Source organism: Camelina sativa, chromosome 13 (assembly GCF_030686135.1).
Source record: "Camelina sativa cultivar CO46 ecotype springtype chromosome 13, ASM3068613v1".
In the NCBI taxonomy this organism is placed as follows: domain Eukaryota; kingdom Viridiplantae; phylum Streptophyta; class Magnoliopsida; order Brassicales; family Brassicaceae; genus Camelina; species Camelina sativa.
The window spans coordinates 4,900,151-4,924,107 of record NC_141892.1 but is presented as its reverse complement, the minus strand read 5'-3'; the positions used below and the strand labels follow the sequence as shown (position 1 = coordinate 4,924,107).

The window sequence follows — 23,957 nt, the reverse complement described above, 5'->3', positions numbered from 1 at the left end:
TGTTAATCAGGCTACAGCCTAAGCAATGCTTCAATTCTTTTGTCGCCAACTTCAAAAGGTGTACACATATTTTAACCCGAGGAGAACAATTACAAACTTAATAATCATATGTTGTTTTCATAAAACTCACTAACCTCTTTTTTGTTATTGTTACTTGTAACAAGCATAAAACACCTTACTGCATATTTGCTCATGGTACACATATAACAAGATTTCAAAAGGACAGTAAAAACAAAAAGAATTTGTTTAATCCACAACGGGAAGATTGATTATTTTTATTTATATCAACAAAAAAACCAAGAAGAGCAGCAAGCACATGAGGAAGAACTCAGGAAACACACAATTATAATAATTTAGGCGTTGTCATTCTTTGAAATCACTAGAGGAGAAGAAGAAGACGAAGCAGAAGAAGGTCAATTTGAGTGTTTCCCATTTGAAGAAGAGAGAGAAAGAGGAAGACTTTGACTCGTCTTCTTCTTCTTCCTCTCATCTCTCTCCCCCTATCACTGCATCTGTTTTTTTCTCACAACGTATGATGACTTTTTCCCTTTCATTTTTATCATTCTGCAACCATTATATGTTTCTCCTTATTTATGTTCTGAAAGGTCTGTGTTTTCCTTTTTCTTACGGTCTTAGCTAGGGTTTTTAATATTTTAGGGGTTCTGTTTGTTTTCGGCTTAATTGGGATTGGTTCTTGTCTTAAGGAAACTAATAGCAGCTTTATGAACAGTGCTCAAAGGTTTGAACTTTCTGGGGTTTTCAGGAATCTCGAGATTTGATTAGATGGGGAATTGTTGTGGTAATCCGAGTTCGGCTACGAGCGAGAGTAAACAAGGGAAACCCAAGAACAAAAGCAATCCTTTTTACAGCAATGAATACACTGCAACAGATAGATCTGGAGCTGGGTTTAAGCTCTCTGTGCTGAAAAATCCTACAGGACATGATATATCTTTGCAGTATGATCTGGGGCGTGAGGTTGGTCGTGGCGAGTTTGGTATAACTTACTTGTGTACTGATAAAGAAACAGGTGACAAGTATGCCTGCAAGTCCATATCGAAGAAGAAGCTGAGAACAGCAGTTGATATTGAGGATGTTAGGAGGGAGGTTGAGATTATGAAGCATATGCCTAAACACCCTAATGTCGTCTCTTTGAAGGATGCCTTTGAGGATGATGATGATGTTCATATAGTTATGGAGTTGTGTGAAGGAGGGGAACTGTTTGATCGTATTGTTGCTAGAGGTCATTACACTGAGCGTGCTGCTGCCGCGGTTATGAAGACTATTGTTGAAGTTGTTCAGGTTTCATAGCTGTGTTTACAGTTTCTTTAACCCCTTCAATAGGTTTTTTTCTATGTTTCTGTTCACACATCCTTGGTTTGTTTTTACAGATATGCCATAAGCAGGGAGTGATGCATCGGGATCTTAAACCAGAGAACTTTCTTTTTGCTAATAAGAAAGAGACGGCACCCCTCAAGGCCATTGATTTTGGATTATCTATATTCTTCAAACCTGGTACATTGACAATATCAGATTGTGATGAGTACCAATGGATCACATATGTTACTGTATCTATACTTTACCTGAATTTTTTAAACTGTAATAGGTGAGCAGTTTAATGAGATTGTTGGAAGTCCTTACTACATGGCACCCGAGGTGCTGCGACGAAACTATGGACCTGAGATCGATGTCTGGAGCGCAGGAGTCATCCTCTATATCCTTCTTTGTGGTGTCCCGCCATTTTGGGCCGGTTTGTTACCATATTCTCTTTCTTTCCTCTGGATTATTCACTTAAGACCTCTCGCAGACGTTTTTTTTTTTTTTGTAATTTTGGTATAGAGACTGAACAAGGGGTGGCTCAAGCGATCATTAGGTCAGTAATTGACTTTAAGAGAGATCCATGGCCAAGAGTTTCTGACAGCGCCAAAGACCTTGTGAGAAAGATGCTTGAACCTGATCCCAGAAAACGGCTTACTGCTGCACAAGTACTCGGTAGGCTTCTATTTTTTAGCAGCTCTGAGTTTTTTTTTAAATCGCATACTCAGAAAGGAAAATCCTATTTTGCAGAACATTCGTGGATACTGAATGCAAAGAAGGCTCCAAATGTCTCTCTTGGGGAGACTGTGAAAGCAAGGCTCAAACAGTTTTCTGTTATGAATAAGCTGAAGAAACGAGCTCTACGAGTATGATTCTGTTAAGCCATTCCACTGTTTATCGATTTGCTTCCAATCTTATTCAGAAGCATAAATGAAACTGTAAACTTGTGTTCCTCTTCTAGGTGATAGCTGAACACTTGTCAGTGGAAGAAGCAGCCGGGATAAAGGAAGCGTTTGAAATGATGGACGTAAACAAGAGAGGCAAGATAAATCTTGAGGAGCTGAAAGTTGGACTTCAAAAAGCTGGACAACAGATTGCTGATGCCGATCTTCAGATTCTTATGGAAGCTGTATGAATCTTTCCTTTCAAAGCGATATGCTCGAAACAAGTGCTACATTACCTCTGAAAATTGAACCTTTTTTTTTCCTGCAGACTGATGTTGATGGGGATGGGACACTGAACTATGGCGAGTTTGTGGCTGTTTCGGTACACCTTAAGAAGATGGCGAATGATGAACACTTGCATAAAGCTTTTAACTTCTTTGATCAGAACCAGAGTGGTTACATAGAGATTGAAGAACTTCGTGAAGCGTTGAATGATGAATTGGATGATACTAGCAGTGAGGAAGTTATTGCAGCCATCATGCAAGATGTTGATACCGACAAGGTAACCAACCAACCCAAAAAAAAAATAAGATCTTTCGACATTTCATTTAATCCATCGTGTTAAGTTCATACACATCTGAATCATTTCAAAAGGGTAATTCACAATTTTACTTTTAAGATGATAAAAGAACACACATTTCTTTCCTCTGATCAGGATGGGCGTATAAGCTACGAAGAGTTTGTTGCGATGATGAAAGCTGGGACAGATTGGAGAAAAGCGTCGAGGCAGTATTCCAGGGAAAGATTCAACAGTTTGAGCCTCAAGTTAATGAGAGATGGTTCATTGCAATTAGAAGGCGAAACCTAATAATAAGAAGCAAGACAAAAAAAGAAGAAAGCAGAAGAAGCATCAGTATTGATGTGAGAATGTCAGAGAGACATAACTACGTTCTATAAGCATTCAACACGGTAATGATAGGGGGCTTTAGGTTTTTTTTTTCAATTGTTTGAAAAGTTCTTCTTCCTTGGACAGCGATGGGATGTGATGATGATATGTCAACAAGTTTCTGAGTTTCCAAAGATTATTTCTTTATAAAAATATATTCTCAAAAGATACTACAAGTTGCATCTTTGTAATTTTGTAAAACACACATTTATAAGCTGGTCTGGTCTGGTGTGAGAGGCACCGTGAAAAGCACGCGCCAGTTGGATTCTATCGTGAGGCCCACCCCAAATAAACTAAGAGAAGAACAAAAAAAAAACCCTTAAACACACTGAAGAAAGAATCTTGCTTTCGCTGACTCTCTCACCACTGCTCTCAATCGACAACCTTAACCCTACACACAGAGAGATCTCTGAAAGTCTTCTGCTTTTCAGTCTCTCTCTCTCTCTCTCTCTCTGTGTGTAGCATCAATGGCAATAGCGTCCTGCTTCTTCTGTGTTCCTACCCCGAATACATCTATCTCTGAATCCAATCTCACATGGCCTCACCTCGCTTCATTTCCTAGACTCTCTTCATCCTCTTTTAACGGTGTAATCTCTGCCAAGTCCATCTCTTTCAACCGACGTGTCCCTATTTCCCCTGTTTTCTCCGCCTCGATTGGTAACGGCGGCTCTGATAACATCGGAGGAGGTCATGGTGGTGGTGGTGGCGGTGGCGATGGAGGTAAGAACAATGGAGGCGGAGAAGGTGGCGAGGACAGGAATAGGAACAGGAACGAGGCGATGCTTTTGTTGAAGGAGTCAGGGACTGAATTGGAGAGTCTTCCTAAGGATCTAGCGGCTGCTATTGAGTCGGGTCGGATTCCTGGATCGGTTATTAACAGGTTTTTGGAGCTCCAGAAATCGGCTGTGATGCGGTGGCTGATGCAGTTTGCTGGGTTTAGAGAAAGGCTTTTGGCTGATGATCTCTTCTTGGCTAAACTCTCCATGGAGTGTGGTGTTGGCATCTTCACCAAGGTCTCTCTGCTTTCCATTTCAATTGATAACTAATTTGACTTGCAAAGTTTTGTTTTTTTTGTTTTTTTTTCCTCTGGAAAATTCATCAGGAGAATGTTTTGAATTTGGTTTCAATCATGATTTACGAATCCCATACCTTTTTATTTATTCCTTTTCAACAGAGCAAATCTGGTAATCCTAGTTGTAGTTTAAAAGTTAACAGTTTTTAAAGCTAACATGTTTGAGAACGTGTTGCTTCTTTTGTTCCAGACTGCTGCTGAGTATGAACGGCGTAGAGAAAACTTCTTCAACGAACTTGAAGTTGTCTTTGCCGATGTGGTAATCATTCTTCTCTCCCACTTTTTCCTATCTGAAATTCTTAGATGGTAGGGATGGATGAGAAATCTGTCAACAAATATCTTTTAGATGACCCATTCGGGTTGACGAAGAGTTGGGGGTAGTTTGTGGTTGTGATGGGGTCTGCAAATTTTTCACCATTAGTTTTTGCATGACTATGAAAGTAGTTGAGATTTTACTTTGTCTCTGAGGTAAGAACCAAAATTTTGAATTGTTCAATAGCAAATTTGTAGAAATTTAAAGTATGGGGTCACCCTTTGCTGCTTTGTCACTTTGTAAGAAAAAGGTCCTGCTGTTTTGTTGTGGTTAAGCGTACTTACTTTCATTTTGCTTCTTTTTTCTTTACTAGGCGATGGCTATCATTGCTGATTTCATGTTAGTTTATCTTCCTGCTCCTACTGTTTCTCTTCGACCACCTCTCGCACTTACTGCTGGAGGTATATCCAAGTTTTTCCACAACTGCCCAGACAATGCCTTCCAGGTATCATTCTTTTTTGTAAAAGACTTGTTCTAGGACATGCGGATTAAGTTTACAACAGTTTGTTCTCATCTAATTATCCAATGTGCTTACTGCAGGTTGCTCTTTCTGGAACCTCATATACTCTCTTGCAAAGGCTAGGTGCTATAACGGTGTGTGGTTTCTGTCACTTTCTTACTATTTGATCTTAATAGTGTACCACGCAATAGTTTGTTCTGGATAATATATATTGTTTCATGTTATGCAGCGCAATGGAGCTAAGCTGTTTGCCGTTGGCACCACATCATCACTGGTGAGTCCAAACATATATACCTGAAAAAGGAAACTCTAGTCAGAAAATGAATTATATTCCTTAAACATGATCTTTTTACAAAACTGTCGTTCTAGTAACTAATTCCATCACATTTCGTTACTTCATTCTTTTGACCTGTCTAATCCTTATAATTGGTCAGGTTGGTACTGCTATTACAAATGCATTCATAAAAGCACGACGAGCTGTGGACCAAACATCTGAAGGTGAAATCGAAACAGTTCCAATAGTCTCCACAAGTGTTGCATATGGTGTGTATATGGCAGTTTCTAGCAACCTAAGGTACTGAGTTTCGTCCTATACCAAACTTACTAAAGACGTAAAAAAACATAGAAACTCAAATAGTGCATGTGGTTTGAAATACACAGGTACCAAGTAGTGGCTGGTGTGATTGAACAACGTCTCCTGGAGCCAATGCTACACCAACACAAACTTGCCCTCAGTGCATTGTGTTTCGCAGTTAGAACAGGAAACACATTCTTGGGTTCCTTATTGTAAGTTGTTTTAAAACCCCAAACATTGTTCTTTACTCGCTGTCCTCAGCAGTTTTAACTCACATGTGTTCTTTTTGTTGGTGTCCGCAGATGGGTGGATTATGCTCGCCTCATCGGTATCCAGAAATCTCATTGATGAAGCAGAATAAGAACCGGATGTGCCGGATTCTGACATGGTCTTCCTTCCATACTTATGTATACGCAAAACTACTTTTGTCTTCGAATCTTCATATGATTGTTTTTGATTTCCGGACCGTTTGATTGTTCTTTTTTTTTGGGTCCTATTTCTAGAAAATTAGTCGATTTTTCCATGGAAACGTAGGCTATTTTCACGAGGCACAAAGATTTTAATGCATTTGGGGTTTGAAACCTCTTGATTCCCCAATGTGGGGTTTGACTTTGTCAACTGTTTATTCTCGTTGCAGCTAGAAGTTATATAACCAAATGAAAAACCAAATTCACATTAATAATAATAGGGAATCAATGATAGTTGTATCTGAAGACATGTCCTAAGCAAGAACTTCATCTTTGTGACAAGCTCTTATCTTCACTTCCAAAATCTCGGTACTGTTAACATATTGCACATTGCAACATTCAATTCCTTCACCCTGTTAAAGATTTCAAGTTGATTGTTAGATCATAAGGAAATGAATTAAAATTTGCTTTAAGAGGATATATATATATATATATATATATATTGATACCATCTTGTGAATAGTAGCAGCAATGACTCGGACTTGTGAAATGTTACGAGCAGAATGGTTGCCATTTAGCAAACAAGGAGGTAAACTTCTTGCCATTTTCATCTTGTAGCTTGTAGTTACCATGCTCTGGTTCTTGTCCTCCACAACCGAATCAAAGAAAAACTGACGAGGCATTTCGCACGGATCATTAGTCACCCGCCTCGTGTTAAATGTATACGACGGTGTTCTAACATTCTTCCATGGCCGGAACGTTTCAAGAGGGCGTTTCAGGTGGTTTCTTGGGAATATAGATTGGTAAATGTGGACTGAGTATCCCCAAGAGACAGAGACTGACCAGTTATTTCCCCTTTGGTAACATATTGTCTGTTGCAAGACACGGGACTGGTCTGTTTTCGCGGTTTTCATGAGGTGGTTCACTGATTGTTGGCGGTTCATGCCTGGGAAAATCGGGTCTATGACATCAAAATGGTGGAGACTGATAAGAGGACACTGAGGATGAGCTGATAAGAGACCTGATACGTCACCGTGCAGATCAATCTGGTTATACACCACAAGAAAGACAGAGTGAGAGTACGTATATTACACTAAACCGATCCACATTATATCAATTTTTAGTTTGGTAACTATTATTCAAAAACCAAGAACTCGTAAAATATTCAAACTGAAACGATCCATATGAATATTAGGTTTTACTTGAGTACTTATAAATATTTAAAACAAAAGTCTCTTGAAAATTTGGATTAACCTCCCTACCTGATGCATGCCTTTCTCTAAAGTAAGATCAATTCCCAAGTCGGCTAAGCAACGAAATGAGAGAAGATCGCTATAAAATCCAAGGTAGCGTCTGATACATTCTTCCATTTTGTTGAGAAGTGTTACCACGGTTGGATAGCTCAATGCGTATCCGCCGCCTCCATATCCCATGTCGAAAGAGAAAACTGCATTTGACCAAACGTTTTCCGAGTTCATCCCGATGTAATAGTGCTTCTTGTGGTCATACCTGTCGAGAGCCTCGACAAAGTTGTCCAAGAAGAAGAGAGTATCATCATCTGCTATCACAAACCATCTTGTATCCTTGGACGCTTTCTTAAACGACTCATGGAGTGATTGGAAAAGGCGAATCTGATGAGTTTTGAATTGGTTTGTGATGGATGAGTCTTTATTAACAGAGAAAGGAGGAGATTGGTTAGGCCAAGGCAAGAGATCACGACCAGGTGGTCTTTCGAGGAAGACAAATCCTTTCGTGATGTTTGGTCTCCACCAAGGCTCTATGTAGCCTCTCCTATATCTCCAAGTCTTTGTACTACCAACAATGACAAAAAATAGATGGCTGAGTTTTGTAGGAGACTCTCTTGTTATTTGCAAGGACGATGATGCGGGTTTTTCTGAAGTGGAAGAGAAAGAGGAGGAGAAACCAAGGTCGAGAGGGGCAAAGAGTTTATGGGTTATCATTTGATGATGATGGTTAAATGCAAATGTGTACAACAAGAAAAGTAGTGCACCGGAAACTGATAAGGACTTCCATAAGGTTGATAATGATAGGTTGTGAGAAATATGACTCAGTTTGGTGTTGTTAAAGTTCCCAAATGCCATTGAAAGATTTAGAATTACACAAAATGATGTGATACCAAATGTGTCTGACTCCTCCAGAATCCAGATGTAGAGATGTATAGAGAAATAGTTTAGTTACTAAAGTAGATGGGAATGTTGATCATGACTCATGAGCTAATAATGCGCATAAATCATGTGATCATTAATCTTAAAAGGTACTGAATCTCGTTTTAGAATTAAAAAGAAAAAAGAAATGATGAAAAAGTAGAAAAGAACAGGGATGATGAAACAATTTTCATGCTGCTTCTATGCATTATTTGCATGTTTACCATTTTTATTCACATAACCATCATCATACAAATATACAGTTAGTTATAAACTTTCTACACCAATTTTGGGACGAGTTGGGCCTATATTTTTTTTGTCTACGAAAACCCGTCTAGACCGCTTTTTCGATTAAACCGGTTTGACTGATTTGGGTTTAGCGATTTTGATCTGCTGGATTTTTTTTTGCCGCCTCTGGTTCTCGCCGTCGCCGGTTACGTCTCTTCTACATCCACTCGCTTTCTTGTCTGGTTTGCGATCTTCGGTGTCTCCCTGTCTGTGCTCTGCTCTCTTTTAGGGGAATCTTTCTCAATCGATGTAAGTTGTGCCCCTTCTTAGTTTCTTCCTTCATTATCATTACGATGAGAGATGCCTTTGGTAGTAGTTTTCTTAAGAATGAATCTGGGAGGTTTAGGCTTAGATTTTTTTTTTTTTTTTTTAAATAATACTAGAGATCATTTTTAAGGATGGATCTGGGTCTATTGAAAAGGAAGAAACTTTGGCTTCATATTAGATAAATGATTTTTCTTTTATTAGATTTTTAGGATTTTATAGCAATTTGATGATTACTCTTTATCTATCTATTACTCAGATAACAATTTTTTTTTTTTTTTTTAACTACTGAATTCAGATCCTCATCTCAATCACTCTATATTTATTAATTATCTCTGTTACCGGACCGGAGACATAAGCTGAGTTACATGATGCTACTACTACTACTACTAGTTGGACAACAGAGAGAATGCCTTGAATGAAACACAGAGAAATGAAGTTTTGGGGAGGCTTTTTAGTGATCGTTGGTTCCATTTCCTTTGTTGGATTTGTGTTTGCAGCTATAGTCTCCAAATTGTTTCCACTCTCTCACAATCCCATTATCCAAGCTATTCAGAATGACAGGTACCCATTCTTGTTCCAGGCTATTGTTTTTGTTTATTTATTATGTATACAGAATGAAATCTGTTACTACGTGTGTGTATTGTCATCCTCTCATGATTGAAACATTCTCCCAGGTACTACTGCTTCTTGGCTCCACTGACATTACCAGCTCTACTGGTTGCTGTTTACTTTCATTGGCTTAGCATGAAGCTCTTCAAGCACGCATGATACACATTTACGTAGCAAACATCTTTCTCCAAGGTAAGCTGGTTAGATTCAGAGTTCCAATCTCTCTACGTTACTACTGGCTTTATTAATCATTGAGATACCACTCTTAAGTTAATCACAAAAGGGAGGGATAATCATGCTAATGCAGAGAACTAGTTTTTGTTTTTTGTTTTTTTTTTTTGTGGCTGATTATTAGTTTAGTTTACCCTTGTTATTGCCGCTGAATTTGTATGTAACTTGCGGTAGAGAGATCAATATCTTTTGTCATCCGTCTTTAGAGACATGAAATCTGGTTTCTTTATTTCTATTGGCTAAAGCATCGGATTTGTGCTTTCATACTTACTAGGTTCTTTTTGTGCAGGTGCATATGATGTCTTTGCAGAGGGAACAATAACATCTGGTCCGAAGCATTCTTCTGAGGCTGTCCGATCACAGTTGTTTTGTCACATCTCATGGTTGGAAGGAATTGTGGATTTTCTGGAGATGAGTTTTGTGTAGAATGCTTATAAGCACGGTTCGATTACTACATTGTTGCAGACTCCGAAAGATTCAATATTGTAACCCGGGATATATCACTGCTACTTTTTTTTTTTTTTGGTGTGCTATACTTGCTATTATTATCTATCTTTAGAAAGCAGATGGTAACCAACTTCACTGATATGATCACGTATTCATGTTATAAAGTCACTTTCACATTGCCATCAAACCGATTGCCATCAAACCGAGAAAGATAAACTGTCAGATGAATTGGATGTTACATTCTGATGAAAGTCTGGGGAGAGACAGCAGATTAGCTCGCAAGAGCTTACTGTTGTTGTCTGCGTCAACACCAACATTCACAGTTTCGAGACATTCCAACTTTCCCAAGAAATGCCTCATCTGATCCAGCTCTTGAAAAGAACCTCCCTACCCTGAAACCTCTAGCATCTTCACTTGACATGTCCATAAACAACATAACTCCTCTTTCCCCAGGATAATCTTCCTCTGTTTCTCAGGGAAGCAAGCACATGCATCTCCACATCTGTTTGTCACTCTGTGCACAAGACCCTGAAACCACAGACCAATTTGACACGTATATTGGGCAACACTAACAACTAACAAACAATACCTTGACGACTAAAGTGTGTAGATTTGGACAACTCTTGAGCAGAAGTGGCATTACTTGCCAACCTTTTTCCTTGTGACTCTCAATTGATAAATTAAGGAGGTTGTTGAACACCGGCATGAATTTACAACAGAAATGAAACGCCTGATATTATATATATGATCATCACAACCAAAACCCGCATGTAACCAAAAGACAATGAAGAAGAAGTAGACAAAACCTCAAGGGTATCAGGAGGCAGGTAAAGGGTTGTAATGTTGCTTATACCAGCAACTAGAGCTGTAACATCGCCATATATACCCGCCTTTGGTTTGTCAGCAACAGAATCATCAAGATCAAGATAAATAATAGAGAAATACCCTTGAATAGCATAATGATCAGCATCAACATCAACATTATCATCAACATCATCATCATCATCATCATTATCATCAACATCATCATCAACAACAACATCATCATCAGTATCAGAATAGTCATAATCGTTAGTTGACTCCCATAGCCTGAGACTCAGCCTGGCTTCGACAAGCAAATCCAAATAAACAAAATTTTAAATTTGTCATAAAACAAACTTCAAACAAAATCACAAAATCTTGAAATTTGTCCCGCTATATCGGATTTAAACCTAATTAACTTAATTAGAGCTTACGTGTCTATGAAAAATATAATTCCAAAAATGGTAAATATAAAAAGGTAAAAAGCTGGTTCATGGTCATGTGCATAAAGGTTGAACTTTTGAAGGACTCTTTTGTCTCATATTTTGAGACTTTGTTTGTTATTTGTGAGTGGTTGATTAATCCACGAAGTCGTATGAGAGGAGTGCATATGTCCTTCCTGGATCCATGTGGGGTACATATTTGTAACTTATATTTTTATATACTACACATGCATATAATATTTGTATATACCTCCTTTAATCTTGTTGTTCTTATCTCCGATACTGTAAATGCTTTTTACTGTCATCACAAATATTAGACTGCTGGACATGTATTAGAATTGAGGTACGTAAAACAATCAAAGATAAACAATAACAATAATCACTCAAACATGGTTAGTTCAAATAACTTCAATCAATGGGTCAAAAAGTTCAATCAAATTGGTGCAAGCCCAAACTAGCCACAGTAGGACTAAAACGCTAATCTTAGTGACAATCTAAACGTAGATATACATGAAATCTCTTTATCTATTATGGGCGAACTATAACAAAAACCGGATCGGTCATTTGTATCCCATGCTTTAATTATTATTTGTATACCAATCCTCATAAATGGGACTAAAACTAAAGTCACAGTACACAAACATGCCCATCTTTCTTTTTGTTCTTGTGACAAGGACAATTTCATCTGTATCCAAACAACATTTGTTTTAAGGATCCTCAAAAGAAAAGAAGAAGGAAGAGCTATTTCGATCCTCAAAAACAACATTACAACTAGGATGAAAATTCTCCGACACACATAAGTTGTCATTGTTATTGACTTATTTGCCAAAAAAAAAAAATTCAATTAACCCCATTCGAAAAGGTTCCCTCGAGGGGCAAAAAAAAAAATCCCTACTATAACAGAAAATAATCCTGTTGACCCCAAAAGACAAGCACACATGAACATGATCACCGGAGACAACACACACCCAATTATTATTTTATTGTTCCGTTAATCACGACCGTTCACAATGATTTCATACCAGTAGTATCGATAATTAAATCATGCAATTGCAATGCATATGAGAAGAGTAAAAGAGTAAAATTAACGGAGCAGTGAAAAAATCTGTGCTCGTGATGAGATTCTTTAAAAGAGTGAAAAGTAAAAAAAAAAAAAAATGAAAAATAGATTGATCACACGCGCGCGTGTGGAGGAATACACTGCCTGTGAAAAAGGCTGTCTCTTTCTCTCTCTCACTCTGACACTGATTTAACAGTACTTGGTAGATTTTATCATAAATCTCTTAAAATATTTTTTATTTTTTAATTTCTTTAACACTTTTTGCCTTAAAAAACAATTATATTTTCCATCATTGAGAAAAAAAAGCCAACACAATTTTCCTTCTAAAAAGCGATTAGAATTACTAAAATTAAATATGGGAATAAGAATAACAAGTACCCAAAAAAAATCATTAATGTTAATTCAAACATAAATATTTGAAATTTCTCTTTTTTTGGGGGGTCATATTAAGTAATAACTGAATAAAAATGTGTGGCTTTCCATATAAGACAAAATGAAGAATAGAATAGAGAATATTCACTGTAATGCTGAGGTGTTAATAAATTATTTTGCTTAATCCCCTTAATTGATTTTTATCACCTTTATATAATAATAAAATCCACATTACTCGTTAAACTTATCATCTTCATCATCATCAACTATATAATAAGCAAAAAAAAATATATATATATGGGAAATAACAGTTACCTAGAAAGTTGAATAAAAAATAATAAAAGCAGAACATTTCCCCAAGTGGTCTTTACCAGTAAGGAGAGAGCACCAACTGGAGCGATAAAGATAGGAGTGAGAGAAGAGACACTGTCTCTGTGTGTAGTAGTATTAGTTTAGAGAGTAGATTCAAAACAGAAAGAAATCAAAACAGAAGCGAGCAAAGTGGAGGGAGAGGATCATCTTCCCCCCTTCTTATCTCTCTCTACTTTAAAAAGATTTCATCTTTCAGAAATCCCTAATCTTTTGAAACCCTAAATCTAGAGTTTTTATTTTGTGTGTTTTCAACTGGGGGAAGAAGGAAAAAGGTGAAAGCTTTTTGTTTGAAACCACCATGGATTCCGGTGACCCGACAGCTTTGCTTTTGACGAAAATTCGAAGCCTGGAGCCAGATTACGCTCCTAAGATTATTGGGTATTTGCTTCTACAGGATTTTGGGGAGAGAGACTTGTTGCATCTGGCTCGTGGACCTGAGTCTATCTTGCAATCTATCATTTTGAAAGTGAAGGCTCAGTTGGGGATTTACTCTTCTCCTTCTTCTTCTTCGCCTTCTTCTACTACTCCGACGTCTCCTTCTCCCTTCTCCCGGCCACCCATCAACGGTAGAGTAACCTCTCACTCTAATGGCTTTATGGATTTCCGTAGGAATTCTCCGTCTTCTTCTCCTTCTTCTGCCTCTCCTTGGTCACTCAACAACCCTAGCAACAACAACAACCCCCACATTTCCCCCAAACACAACCCAATCTCGAAACCTTTGACCTCTCACCAGAGCAACAACAATGGGGTTTCTTCTACAGATTCTGGTCCTGACGCTGGTGGTAGTAGTGCTGATTTACTCGATGATCAGCAGCTTAGTGATTACCTCTCGTTTCTCGACGATTCCTGTTCTAAAACCGAGGATGTTTCGGATCCCAGGTTCGACTACTCCGTCGACAGTGGCGAAACACATCTGCACAGGAGGAGTTTCTCGGCAGATGCGTCTTTTGTTGGGTCTGGAGATGATGGATTTGGTGCTGGATGCAAACCGTGTGTGTATTTTAGTCGAGGTTTGTGCAAGAACGGAGACAGCTGCAAGTTTATCCATGGTGGATATCCTGATAACGTTGTTGATGGTAATGGCATTGTCGCTGATTCACCTAGGAAAATGGAAAACTTTGTTAGGCAGCACGAGGAGATGACGAGGTTGAAATTGGCTTATCAGCAACAGAGGTTGGCTTCTCAAATCCTGGGCAGGGCTCCTCAGTCTCCATACGAGAAAAGAATGGACTTTCTTTTGCAACAGCATGCTCAAAGGTAAAATACAATTCAACTAATCTAATTTAGTTTGTGTTACTATAGTCTGAGTTGGTTCTTGATATAGATTGAAGGAATGTACCTACAGATTTTTATCTAATGTCCTTAATCCATGATGTTAATTGTCTGATTCCTTTTGCTTTTGTCTTCCTTGTGTTGCATGGTTGTTTTACTAGCTTTAGTTCCTTGGATGCAACTTTGTTTCTTGGACGGGTTTTACGATTGTGATTTGTTTAGTTTCTTCAAGTATTAATGCTTTCTATTTGACGCAGAGATGGTGGACTACCTTTTGGTGATGAAAGATATTGGAGCAGCAGCCCAGGACGGCTTGAGAGGATGGAGCTAATGGCAATGCAATTTGGTGATCAGTCAAACTCTGTATCTAGACAGATTTACTTGACATTCCCAGCTGACAGCACGTTTAAGGATGAGGACGTTGCAACTTATTTCAGGTATTTTTGGACACCCATCTCTCTCATACATTGCTGGATAAATATGATGTTGATTGTAGATTTATATGGAAGAATCAACAGATAATAGAATTGGTTAATTAGGTGTTACTGGTTAATTGATGTGTTATTTTGAGAAAACGACATTATTGATTCGTTTTGTCTATGAAGCCTTTTTGGAACAGTGCAAGATGTGCGGATCCCTTACCAGCAGAAGCGTATGTTTGGCTTTGTTTCATTTGCTCATCCTGAGACTGTGAAAGTTGTACTAGCTAGAGGGAATCCCCATTTCATTTGCGACTCACGTGTTCTTGTCAAACCTTACAAAGAAAAAGGCAAAGTCTTGGACAAGTATGGTTCCTGTTTTTTTACTTTTCAATTGCCCTTCTAGTATTTCTTCTTTAGTTTTAATTGTGAACCAAATGATTACAGGAAGCAGCAGCAACTGCTACAACAGCAGATTGAGCGGGGAAATTACTCCCCGTGCTCCAGTCCATCTGGGATTGATCCTAGAGAGCAGTCTGATTTCCACCTTGGTTAGTATCCTTGTATATTTATTTGAGAAGACCTGTTTAAATCTCCACCTTGGTTAGTAACTTGCTTCGTTGTTATGTGGTAGGTTCAAAACTGTTGAATGAGAGACGTGAAATGATGAGAAGGAAAATGGAGCAGACTGATCTCCTGAGGGCTATTGAACTTGAAAGGAGACGTTTCATCAGTTTGCAGCTTCCTGGGTTCAAGAATAGTATAACACCGAATCATCACCGTAGCTTTTCTGTGGGGTCTCCTGGTTATTTTTCATCTGCCAGCAACCAAAGCCCTGAGTATCAATCTGAACTCACAGGTGCAGATGTTTTAGAAGGTTGGTGAAATGAACAAATGCTATTTTTGAATGTTTAAAGGTTAATATTCGTGCTGATAAACTGTTAGTCCAGTCTCCTCATAAATGTTGTTGCTTCGTGTTGTGGCAGTAGTTGATGATACATCTGAGCTGCACCCTTACCCAGTAATCAACCCAATGAGTGTTAACAGTAATTACTCAAATGGTGCAAAAGAAGGGACTAACAAGAGTAAAATGCTGGAATCCGACACTGGAAGCACTATCGAGCTTGTTCTTCCTAGTAACCTGTTCCCTTCTGCATCATCTACCGATGATCACAAAACCGATGATTCTGCTGAAACTAATGCAAAAGTTGGAGTCTCCTCTACTAATGGAAATGACCATGGACCACCAGCCACGGCCAACAATCTTATGCATTAGGCTATTTCACCTCATAAATGCCAAGGGTTAGTTTACTCTCTAATCTCTTCCCCATCGGTCTTTCAAGTTATATATATGGATAACAAAGCCTTTATTTTGGTTGTAGGTTTTTTTTTTTCTTATGGATAAGATGAGGCTACCCAAGTGTATGTGATAAAGGTAAGCTTTCTTTTCAATATTGAAATAGCCGGGATTGTGTTCAGAGTGTTTAATGTAATGTTTGATGTTCGTGTGTTATTCTTGGTTTTGGATGTGTGCAGACAAAGTGAACAAGCATACACAAGGAAGTAGGATGATGTATATGTATAGCTAAGTTATATATATATATATATATATGAAGAACAGAAAGAACGTAGGAGAATGATTATATATCGTATGAAGATCGCAAGTTTCCTCAGGTGATACTATAGTACTAACAAACGGATGCGTAAGACATACGTAAAAGATAAATCTATTTTCAGAACTTTCTTTTTTCCTTTTCTGCTTTATATCTCTTTTGCTTCTAGTATTGGTTGCTCATGTGGTTGTTCCGGTTTGTGTGGGTAATAAACCACAAGAGTCTCTGATGTATTGAGAAGAGTAGAGAGAGTTCTGTAACAATATATTAAGCCGTTACTTTTATACAAGTATTTAAGGTCCTCCGTCTGTGCATCTACATTACAAGTCATAGCTATTGAATCCCGTTAACTTTGGACTTTTGTGATGTAACAGTACATATATTTCGAAACATGTTTAGCGGTAGACTAGTAGTTAGTGATCAGAGGGATCTTCATTGTTCAAGTTTCATAAAGGCGTTGAATATTTCTTTTGCTCTTACGGTAAATGTTCACACGTTAAAATAGTGATTTTTTTTGTACTAAAGAAATTGTAAATGCAAATGTGCAATGTAGCCATGCAATTGTAGGTACTCTGCATTATTGAGTTGGTGGTTACATATGAAAAGGAGATATAAATGTCAAATAAAGTAATTATGTGATACATATCCAGTAGCTAAACATCATTTTCTATGGCATTGAAATGAATAAAGTTTTGAACTTTTGATAGATGGAAACTCTTGGTACAGTCAAAACTTATCTAATATAAAATTCTCAGTTTTGTATTATCATGGGTTTGGTTGACTTAAGAAAAAAAAAAACACAATGTCTGTCTAGAAAATTTGTTAATCCACCCACATATGGCATCAGACTGCCGCCCATGATGCATTTTAGTAAACCACCAATGACGACAAGTAATAAATAAAGTAATTTTATAACAACGGACGAACAAAACTAATAAAAAAAAATCACCTGAGATAGGAACCATACATTGCAACTTTTGCAACTAGATTGATAACTTGAAAAATAAATGGAAACAGATGTCCCGTGTACAACCCTAGTAACAATACCAAAAGATGCTGTATTTGGTTAGACTTAAAACCATTTGGTTTTAGGTTTTGAAAGAACAATTTGGAAGATGAGGGAACTCGAACTTAGGACGGCGACATCAAAAGCAATCATTTTTTTTTTTTTTTTTTTTGTTACGCTTTCTTGTGTTCTGGAACAACAACAATGGACGAAGACCCAATTTTTCTTAAAATCGGGCCATTAATTTCAAAAATTTCTTGATTTCATCGTCTTCGGTGTTGGTATTGTGATCGATCATCCATCTCCAGGGAGAAAGAAAGATTCAACATTTACCAATAAAAATACCGTCTCTCTTGTGGTTTTGATTCTATCGTATCGTATCTCTTCTTCAATATCCACTTTCCATTCCCGATTTAACGACTTTCTTAGTTTCTATCTATCTCCCTCCCATGTCCCCGACCTAACCTCTCCTTTTAAAGATTGTTTCGCTTTTCCTTGATTTGATTCGAAAGAGGAAACAATGAGCAAGTTCGGGGACTTGAATCCGGCCTTCTCTGGTGCGGGTCGTACCAGCAGCACCAATAACCCAGACGCGAGTTTCAATCCAGCGCCTTTTTCACGCTCTTCTTCTGGTCTCTCTAAGCCCAGATTCTCCAAGGTGAGAAGGCAAGTAAAGTCTCAGAATTTTATCAAGCCCTCGGTGACTTCTGATTCTTTGCCGGGTCAGAGTTTCAACCCGTTTCAGTTCCGTGGGTCTTTTTCCGGTGATCCTACTCCAAGTGAGATCGGATTTGGACGGAGCAGCAGCAATGAGGGTTTCGTGTTTGGATCATCTACTCATGGTTCTGGTGAAGAGATTGGGACAAGGGTTATGGAGGAAATGGGAAAGCTCAACATTGAAGGTGAACAAGGAAAGGATGATTATCAGAAGAAGAATGAACATTTGGCTTCCAGCTTTAGTTTTGGTGTGAAGAAGGGAAACAACTCTGTTTTTGCAGCGAGTCAAACTGTGGAAAATGATGAACTTCCAACTCTGTTGAGTAATAAACTGACTTTTGCTTCTTCTTCGAGGAGTACAGGACATGTGATCCAGGAAAGTATGCAGAAGTTGAATATTTCGGAGAGTATGACTGATGATCAGAAACGAAGTAATAACTTCAAATCAAAAGAGTCATTGGATTATGTTGGGCAGAAGATACTATCTGATGAATTGAGTAGAAAGTTAAGTGTTGGAAGTATGAAAACTGATGGGAACCTTTCTGGAGATTCAATTCAGGGGAGTGTGAATGATTTGAACAGTTCATGTCCGATGAACTATAGTTTTGTAGGTACACAGCCAAGTGAACATCTGAATCCTACAAGTGTTCATGATGTATCTTCTACAACAGTAAACACGCCTGGGTTTAATTTTGTGAGTAATCAAGACAGTAGGGGGACAGGTTTTATGGAATTCAAGACCCCCAATTCGAAAGTAAACCCATTTTCTAGTTTGGACCAGAAATTGGGGTTCAATGCGAAGAAGGACTATGTTGGTGCCACGAGAGGGAGAAGGAAAGGAGGTAAGCAGCCTGTGAAAGTACAGCTAAATATTGGACATGAGTTTGCTTTTGCAGAAAGTGCTTTTCCAAATGGAAGCAGTGAAGCTCCTGAGGCTTATTCACCGATGGATGCATCTCCATATGAGGTGACAGAAGATTGTAGAGACTTTGTTGCCGAATCAGATCAGTTTCTGAATTCTGACAAAGGTCATTTCTCGTCTGATATACCACCTACTGCTCCAAATGATGTGTTTGATGCAGAGCTAGTTCCTGCAACTGAACAGATGGAAGTTAACGAGGGGGGTGAAGTTAATAACTATCAAGCTAAAGAATTTAATACTGGGAAATGTGCTGATCACGAAGACTTTGCTGCAGATTCTATATCTGGAGCTGATACTGAAAGTTTTAAATCGGCAGCGGAAGAGATGGAAACTAGTAGTGAAACTTTTGCTACAGCTTCAGAAAGTGAGGTTACTTCACGATATAAGTCTGACACGCAAGAAAATGATGACGATTCGCTTGCTAATACAGGTGCTGCTAGCTCCAGTTTTACCTTTTCTGCTTCATCGTTTTCGGGAGTGCAGGGGCAACTATCAACTTCAAAACGTATCAATAGGAAGAAAAACCCAATTAAAATTGGGCAGGATCCATATATCTTAATTCCAAATGCAACACTACCATTAAAATCTTCACAATATTCGCCGTTGACTGGTGGGCAGTCACATTTTTCCAGTGGGAAACCTAGTGAACGGGATCCGCTTACTCGTCTACACAAGCCTTTTAATAATTCTGTGATGGACAAAGCACGAATCGAAAAAGATGTTTCTAATGCTGCACAAGAGGCATGTGAGAAGTGGCGACTAAGGTTGTTTACAAGTCAGCTATTTCGTTGCCGTTTATATTCTTCTACAATTTGTTCCTTTAGTGTTCTGAGTATCTAGTTGTTACTGTTGCTTGCTTAGTTTCTGTCTCTATATGTAATTTACCTTTTCTTGAATGACTTTTCTGCAGAGGAAACAATGCTTATAAAATTGGAGATCTTTCCAGAGCTGAGGAGTCTTACACTCAAGGGATTGATTCAGTGCCTACAATAGAAACTTCTAGAAACTGTCTGAGGGCGTTGATGCTTTGCTACAGTAACCGTGCTGCAACGCGTATGGCCCTTGGAAGAATGAGAGAAGCAATAGCAGATTGTTCGATGGCTTCTTCAATAGACTCCAACTTCCTTAAAGTTCAAGTCAGAGCTGGAAAGTAAATATCGACCTTCCTTTAAACTTCTTATATTTTATAATGAGCCGAGATAAAAATCTTAGTAGTGATTTTTTAGTTTTGATACGAGAGTTTGAACTGAGAAATGAATGCTTGTGATATTTTCTCGTTTATGCTCTAAGCTGGAGTTGTCCTGATACCTTGCTATTTCATGCTCTTCCTCAGCTAGCAATAAGTAATAATATCTTTACATTTTATGATGTCTTATTGGCTGATCTAGGCTTTTTTTTTTTTGGTAGTTGTTACCTTTCACTTGGGGAGATTGAAGATGCATCCAAGTATTTCAAGAAATGCTTGCAGTCCGGAAGTGACATCTGTGTGGACCGTAAAATTATAGTAGAGGCTTCTGAAGGTCTACAAAAGGCACAGGTAGAGTTCTCTCTTCTTTTAGAGGGACACTGTGTTCTTTGTAACTCTTATAGATGATGGATATTGTAGCACAGGATCACAGGACACATGTTGCACAGTTATTAATATTATTCCCATGGCCTTATTCTGTGTATTGGATCTTGTAATTTTTATTAGTTGATTTAGGAATTAGACTGAACCGTACTAATTGTTCGGCTGATGTTTTTGTTGAGATGTGGGACGATAAGTTTACTTAATGCTGTGCTGTTTTAGTTATTGCTTGCTATCTGATAGAGGTTGACAATCTTTTCAGTCGTTATGTGCAGAATATGATATATTTCCAGAATATAAGTTTAAAATATTCTCCATATTTTGAAGAATGATAATCACACGTTCTTCGTTTTGACCAATTAATAGTGTCTGTGTCTTTTCTAATATATTATATTGTCTGTGTCTTGCAGAGAGTTTCCGAATGCATGCATGAAGCTGGCCGCCGTTTGCAACTTAGAACATCAACTGATGTTGAGAAAGCTTTGGAAATACTGGAAGAATCTCTTTTGATAAGTTCACACTCTGAAAAGTTACTCACCATGAAGGGAGATGCACTCTTAATGGTATGAAAGTGTTAATTTTTAAAGCTCCTGATTACTCTGAGGAGGAAATCAAAAAGTTCTTACTGAAGCAGATCAAGAAACCTGTTTATTTTGTTTTATTTGATGACAGCTTGAGAAGTATGAAGCAGCAATAAAGCTTAGTGAGCAGACAGTTGATTTGGCTGGAAAGAATTGTCGTCCAGATTCTTATGACACTCACAAGGATATAAATTTTAGAATTTGGCAGTGTCAACTCATGCTTAAATCATATTTCCATATGGGAAAGCTTGAGGAAGCGATTGCTTCTCTAGAGAAGCACGAGCTACTATCTGCTACAAAAAGGTGATTTTTAAATATACAACTTTTACGTTTATTTTTGTTAGATGAGGCCATATCTGACAGGTCTTTTTTGTCTGTCACTCTGATAAAGAGACGGAAACAAAACTCTTGAATACTCCATTCCATTGGCTGGTACTATACGTGAGTTGTTGCGCCTTAAGGTATTGCCTTCTTCTGCGACATCTATTGCTCTGAACCTACACTTCCTTTTCAGAATCCACCTATACTTGTAATTCTAAATGAATTAAAAAATAGGAAAAAGCGGAGTACATATTAGTTGTGTTATCTACTCATTTTTGGTGCCGTTTTGATATTCCTACCAAATCACAGTCGGCAGGGAATGAAGCCTTTCAGTCTGGACGACACACTGAAGCAGTTGAACACTACACAGCAGCCCTAGCTTGCAATGTGGAATCACGTCCGTTTACAGCTGTGTGTTTCTGTAATCGTGCTGCTGCATATAAAGCTCTTGGTCAATTTTCCGACGCTATTGCAGACTGCAGCCTTGCTATTGCTCTTGACCAAAATTACTCAAAGGTTTCGATCCTAACATTTATCAGTATTTGGTTTCTGCTAACAACGGATTGTAGTTTCTGTTTACTTTTCAAATGCATAATCTACAACATTTTGCCTATGTTCCCATGTGTGTATGGCTTTATACTTACAGAAAGTTTTGGCATTGATTCTCTTATGAATTAAGGCTACTTTTCTGTCTGATTGGCAGAAAAATTACTCTAGAGTGTCACTTAATTTGTTAAACGTCTTGATTCTCAGGCTATTTCTAGACGGGCAACGTTGTTCGAGATGATTAGGGATTATGGACAGGCAGCAAGTGATATGGAGAAATATGTTAATATTCTAACCAAGCAAATGGAAGAGAAGACCTCTGGAATTCATGACAGATTCACAAGCATGGCCAATGACATAAGACAAGCTCGCGTACGACTTTCTGAACTGGAAGAGAAATCAAGGAGAGAAAATTCATTGGATATGTACCTCGTCTTGTAAGTAACTATCCTGCTAAGTTAATTTTATTTCACTAATCGCTGCATTATGATCTCTAGTTCTTATATGAGTTGAAACATTGCATTTTTCCCCAACAAGCATGCCAAATTATCATTTCCTTTAGAAAGATCTTGGTTTATACTGCACAAATCTGTTGTTCCTTTGTCAATTTGCTTCTACGGGTGAATGGATGTTCGGGGAAACTTGGGTGACTACGAGGAAGAACCTTGTAGCACAGATGTGATAATTGTGTCAAAACTTGCTAATCAGAACAGGACTTGCGTTTTGGCAGGGGTGTTGTACCATCATGCTCAGCTTCAGATATCAGAAAGGCGTATAGGAAGGCCGCACTCAAACATCATCCGGACAAGGTATTTTCATATGCTGAAACTGTCAACTTTGCATGCTTGTGGATTCTGTTAAATCGAATAATGCAGAAAGCAAAGAGCTGTGGAAGATAACAAGTTCATAAAATTAAATTTATCTTGTTTTCATTATGTGAAGGCTGGTCAGTCTTTGACAAGAAACGAGACTAAAGATGAGAGGTTATGGAAGGAGATAGGAGAAGAAGTGCGCAGAGATACCGATAAATTGTTTAAAATGATTGGGGAAGCATATGCTGTGCTTTCAGACCCTGCACAGGTAATATCTGAACCGATAACATTATCAGCTCTGTTTTTATTTGCCTTGAGAACTTAGTTTACAGTGGCCAAAAGAGATGATTAAAGTTTTCCAATGATATGACATTTGTTTTCTCTTAACCCCTAGAGTTTTCTATAGTTATATTTAGTTTTTATGTTGTGGTGCTGTTGCAGCGTTCTCAGTATGATCTTGAAGAAGAGATGCATAATTTGCAAAAGAGACGTGATGGAAGCAGCACATCTGGAGCCGACGCAGATGTTCATTATCCTTTCAACGGCAGTAGAAGAAACTGGAGAGAAGGATGGAGTTCACGTAGAGACCCATCCGCTCCGAGGTGGTCTGATCAAAGCCGATCAAACAGATACCCATTGTAACACTATAATCATCTCGAAGATATCTTTTACCAAATTCCTCAGCAGCAAAAGTTGAGTCCTCCTGCAAATACTCAGGTCGGTAAGGCGCTTGATAGTATTATCAGATGGTCAGATTAACACAAGATGCACAAAATTTACGCAAGTGATGGAGAAAAAGGAGAGTTCCCTCTGTTGTATACTCGTTTTGTTCGTGAGGTAGAGAGACATCTCCATTGCTCTCCATGTGAAGAAACATTGTATAGGGTCACACGGAACGTAAAGTGAGTGATTGAAGCAGACATACTATAAAGATTTTTTTGTTTGTTTATCTTCTTTGGGGTCAAGACTCGAAGTGGTCTCCCTCGTTTGCAGTTCCTGTTTGTTTTAACCCTTTTGATTTGTAGTGGATTATCTCACTCAATTCATTGATTTCTGCAAAAGGTCATTTAGATTTGATTTTCCATTCAATACAAATATATATTGTTCGACTGTTTGTAGAAAGATTATGATTTATCTATTTATGCAGGTCCAGAGT

The 23,957-nt window shown here is 38.2% G+C and overlaps 5 protein-coding genes and 1 pseudogene across 9 annotated transcripts; 4 read left to right on the top strand and 2 right to left on the bottom strand.

Moving 5' to 3' along the window:
• Positions 1-4: 4 nt before the first annotated feature.
• LOC104735269 (calcium-dependent protein kinase 7) lies at positions 5-3,310 on the top strand. Of its 3 annotated transcripts, none has more exons than XM_010455025.3 (9): positions 5-530; positions 764-1,299; positions 1,389-1,512; positions 1,604-1,747; positions 1,837-1,989; positions 2,065-2,180; positions 2,276-2,443; positions 2,527-2,760; positions 2,914-3,310. In XM_010455025.3, exons 2-9 carry the CDS (start codon positions 784-786, stop codon positions 3,064-3,066), a joined length of 1,608 nt encoding a protein of 535 aa, XP_010453327.1. In that variant the 5' UTR covers positions 5-530; positions 764-783; the 3' UTR covers positions 3,067-3,310. The 3 variants fall into 3 exon arrangements, with proteins under 3 accessions (XP_010453327.1, XP_010453328.1, XP_087336619.1); XM_010455026.3 differs by having other exon boundaries at positions 185-530; positions 731-1,299; XM_087480493.1 differs by having other exon boundaries at positions 256-530; positions 1,837-2,180.
• Positions 3,311-3,318: 8 nt separating this feature from the next.
• LOC104735267 (protein RETICULATA-RELATED 4, chloroplastic) lies at positions 3,319-6,181 on the top strand. Its single transcript, XM_010455023.3, has 8 exons — positions 3,319-4,157; positions 4,407-4,475; positions 4,843-4,974; positions 5,070-5,123; positions 5,219-5,263; positions 5,424-5,563; positions 5,650-5,775; positions 5,866-6,181. The coding sequence occupies exons 1-8, from the start codon at positions 3,612-3,614 to the stop codon at positions 5,909-5,911; spliced, it is 1,158 nt and encodes a 385-aa protein (XP_010453325.1). The 5' UTR covers positions 3,319-3,611; the 3' UTR covers positions 5,912-6,181.
• A 31-nt stretch (positions 6,182-6,212) lies between these two features.
• On the bottom strand, positions 6,213-8,278 carry LOC104735268 (uncharacterized). The gene is made up of 3 exons (XM_010455024.3): positions 7,233-8,278; positions 6,480-7,016; positions 6,213-6,383 (listed from the first exon to the last, which is right to left on the bottom strand). The coding sequence occupies exons 1-3, from the start codon at positions 8,070-8,072 to the stop codon at positions 6,285-6,287; spliced, it is 1,476 nt and encodes a 491-aa protein (XP_010453326.2). The 5' UTR covers positions 8,073-8,278; the 3' UTR covers positions 6,213-6,284.
• A 1,830-nt stretch (positions 8,279-10,108) lies between these two features.
• On the bottom strand, positions 10,109-11,107 carry LOC109128330 (F-box/LRR-repeat protein At1g48400-like; annotated as a pseudogene).
• A 1,835-nt stretch (positions 11,108-12,942) lies between these two features.
• LOC104735265 (zinc finger CCCH domain-containing protein 55) lies at positions 12,943-16,630 on the top strand. 3 transcript variants are annotated; one of them, XM_010455020.3, is made up of 8 exons: positions 12,943-14,282; positions 14,555-14,734; positions 14,903-15,082; positions 15,164-15,267; positions 15,351-15,593; positions 15,703-16,018; positions 16,099-16,151; positions 16,253-16,630. In XM_010455020.3, the coding sequence occupies exons 1-6, from the start codon at positions 13,324-13,326 to the stop codon at positions 15,990-15,992; spliced, it is 1,956 nt and encodes a 651-aa protein (XP_010453322.2). In that variant the 5' UTR covers positions 12,943-13,323; the 3' UTR covers positions 15,993-16,018; positions 16,099-16,151; positions 16,253-16,630. The 3 variants fall into 3 exon arrangements, with proteins under 3 accessions (XP_010453322.2, XP_010453324.2, XP_087337270.1); XM_010455022.3 differs by having other exon boundaries at positions 12,953-14,282; positions 15,706-16,018; XM_087481144.1 differs by having other exon boundaries at positions 12,979-14,282; positions 15,703-16,021; positions 16,101-16,151.
• A 664-nt stretch (positions 16,631-17,294) lies between these two features.
• Positions 17,295-23,862, top strand: LOC104735264 (uncharacterized). Its single transcript, XM_010455019.2, has 11 exons — positions 17,295-19,738; positions 19,885-20,124; positions 20,382-20,511; positions 20,952-21,104; positions 21,214-21,425; positions 21,514-21,583; positions 21,753-21,959; positions 22,197-22,426; positions 22,720-22,798; positions 22,932-23,069; positions 23,243-23,862. Exons 1-11 carry the CDS (start codon positions 17,856-17,858, stop codon positions 23,441-23,443), a joined length of 3,543 nt encoding a protein of 1,180 aa, XP_010453321.1. The 5' UTR covers positions 17,295-17,855; the 3' UTR covers positions 23,444-23,862.
• Positions 23,863-23,957: the final 95 nt, after the last annotated feature.

Coding starts and splice junctions, on each gene's coding strand:
- LOC104735268 (XM_010455024.3), bottom strand. CDS start 8,072: ATGGCATTTGGGAACTTTAACAACACCAAACTGAGTCATATTTCTCAC. Junction 7,017..7,232: donor TAGAGAAAGGCATGCATCAG/GTAGGGAGGTTA, acceptor GTGTATAACCAG/ATTGATCTGCACGGTGACGT. Junction 6,384..6,479: donor CTGCTACTATTCACAAGATG/GTATCAATATAT, acceptor AATCTTTAACAG/GGTGAAGGAATTGAATGTTG.
- LOC104735269 (XM_087480493.1), top strand. CDS start 784: ATGGGGAATTGTTGTGGTAATCCGAGTTCGGCTACGAGCGAGAGTAAA. Junction 1,300..1,388: donor CTATTGTTGAAGTTGTTCAG/GTTTCATAGCTG, acceptor TTGTTTTTACAG/ATATGCCATAAGCAGGGAGT. Junction 1,748..1,836: donor TGTCCCGCCATTTTGGGCCG/GTTTGTTACCAT, acceptor ATTTTGGTATAG/AGACTGAACAAGGGGTGGCT.
- LOC104735264 (XM_010455019.2), top strand. CDS start 17,856: ATGAGCAAGTTCGGGGACTTGAATCCGGCCTTCTCTGGTGCGGGTCGT. Junction 19,739..19,884: donor TGTGAGAAGTGGCGACTAAG/GTTGTTTACAAG, acceptor ACTTTTCTGCAG/AGGAAACAATGCTTATAAAA. Junction 21,105..21,213: donor AGGGAGATGCACTCTTAATG/GTATGAAAGTGT, acceptor ATTTGATGACAG/CTTGAGAAGTATGAAGCAGC.
- LOC104735267 (XM_010455023.3), top strand. CDS start 3,612: ATGGCAATAGCGTCCTGCTTCTTCTGTGTTCCTACCCCGAATACATCT. Junction 4,476..4,842: donor AAGTTGTCTTTGCCGATGTG/GTAATCATTCTT, acceptor TTTCTTTACTAG/GCGATGGCTATCATTGCTGA. Junction 4,975..5,069: donor GCCCAGACAATGCCTTCCAG/GTATCATTCTTT, acceptor TGCTTACTGCAG/GTTGCTCTTTCTGGAACCTC.
- LOC104735265 (XM_010455020.3), top strand. CDS start 13,324: ATGGATTCCGGTGACCCGACAGCTTTGCTTTTGACGAAAATTCGAAGC. Junction 14,283..14,554: donor TTGCAACAGCATGCTCAAAG/GTAAAATACAAT, acceptor TATTTGACGCAG/AGATGGTGGACTACCTTTTG. Junction 15,594..15,702: donor AGGTGCAGATGTTTTAGAAG/GTTGGTGAAATG, acceptor GTGTTGTGGCAG/TAGTTGATGATACATCTGAG.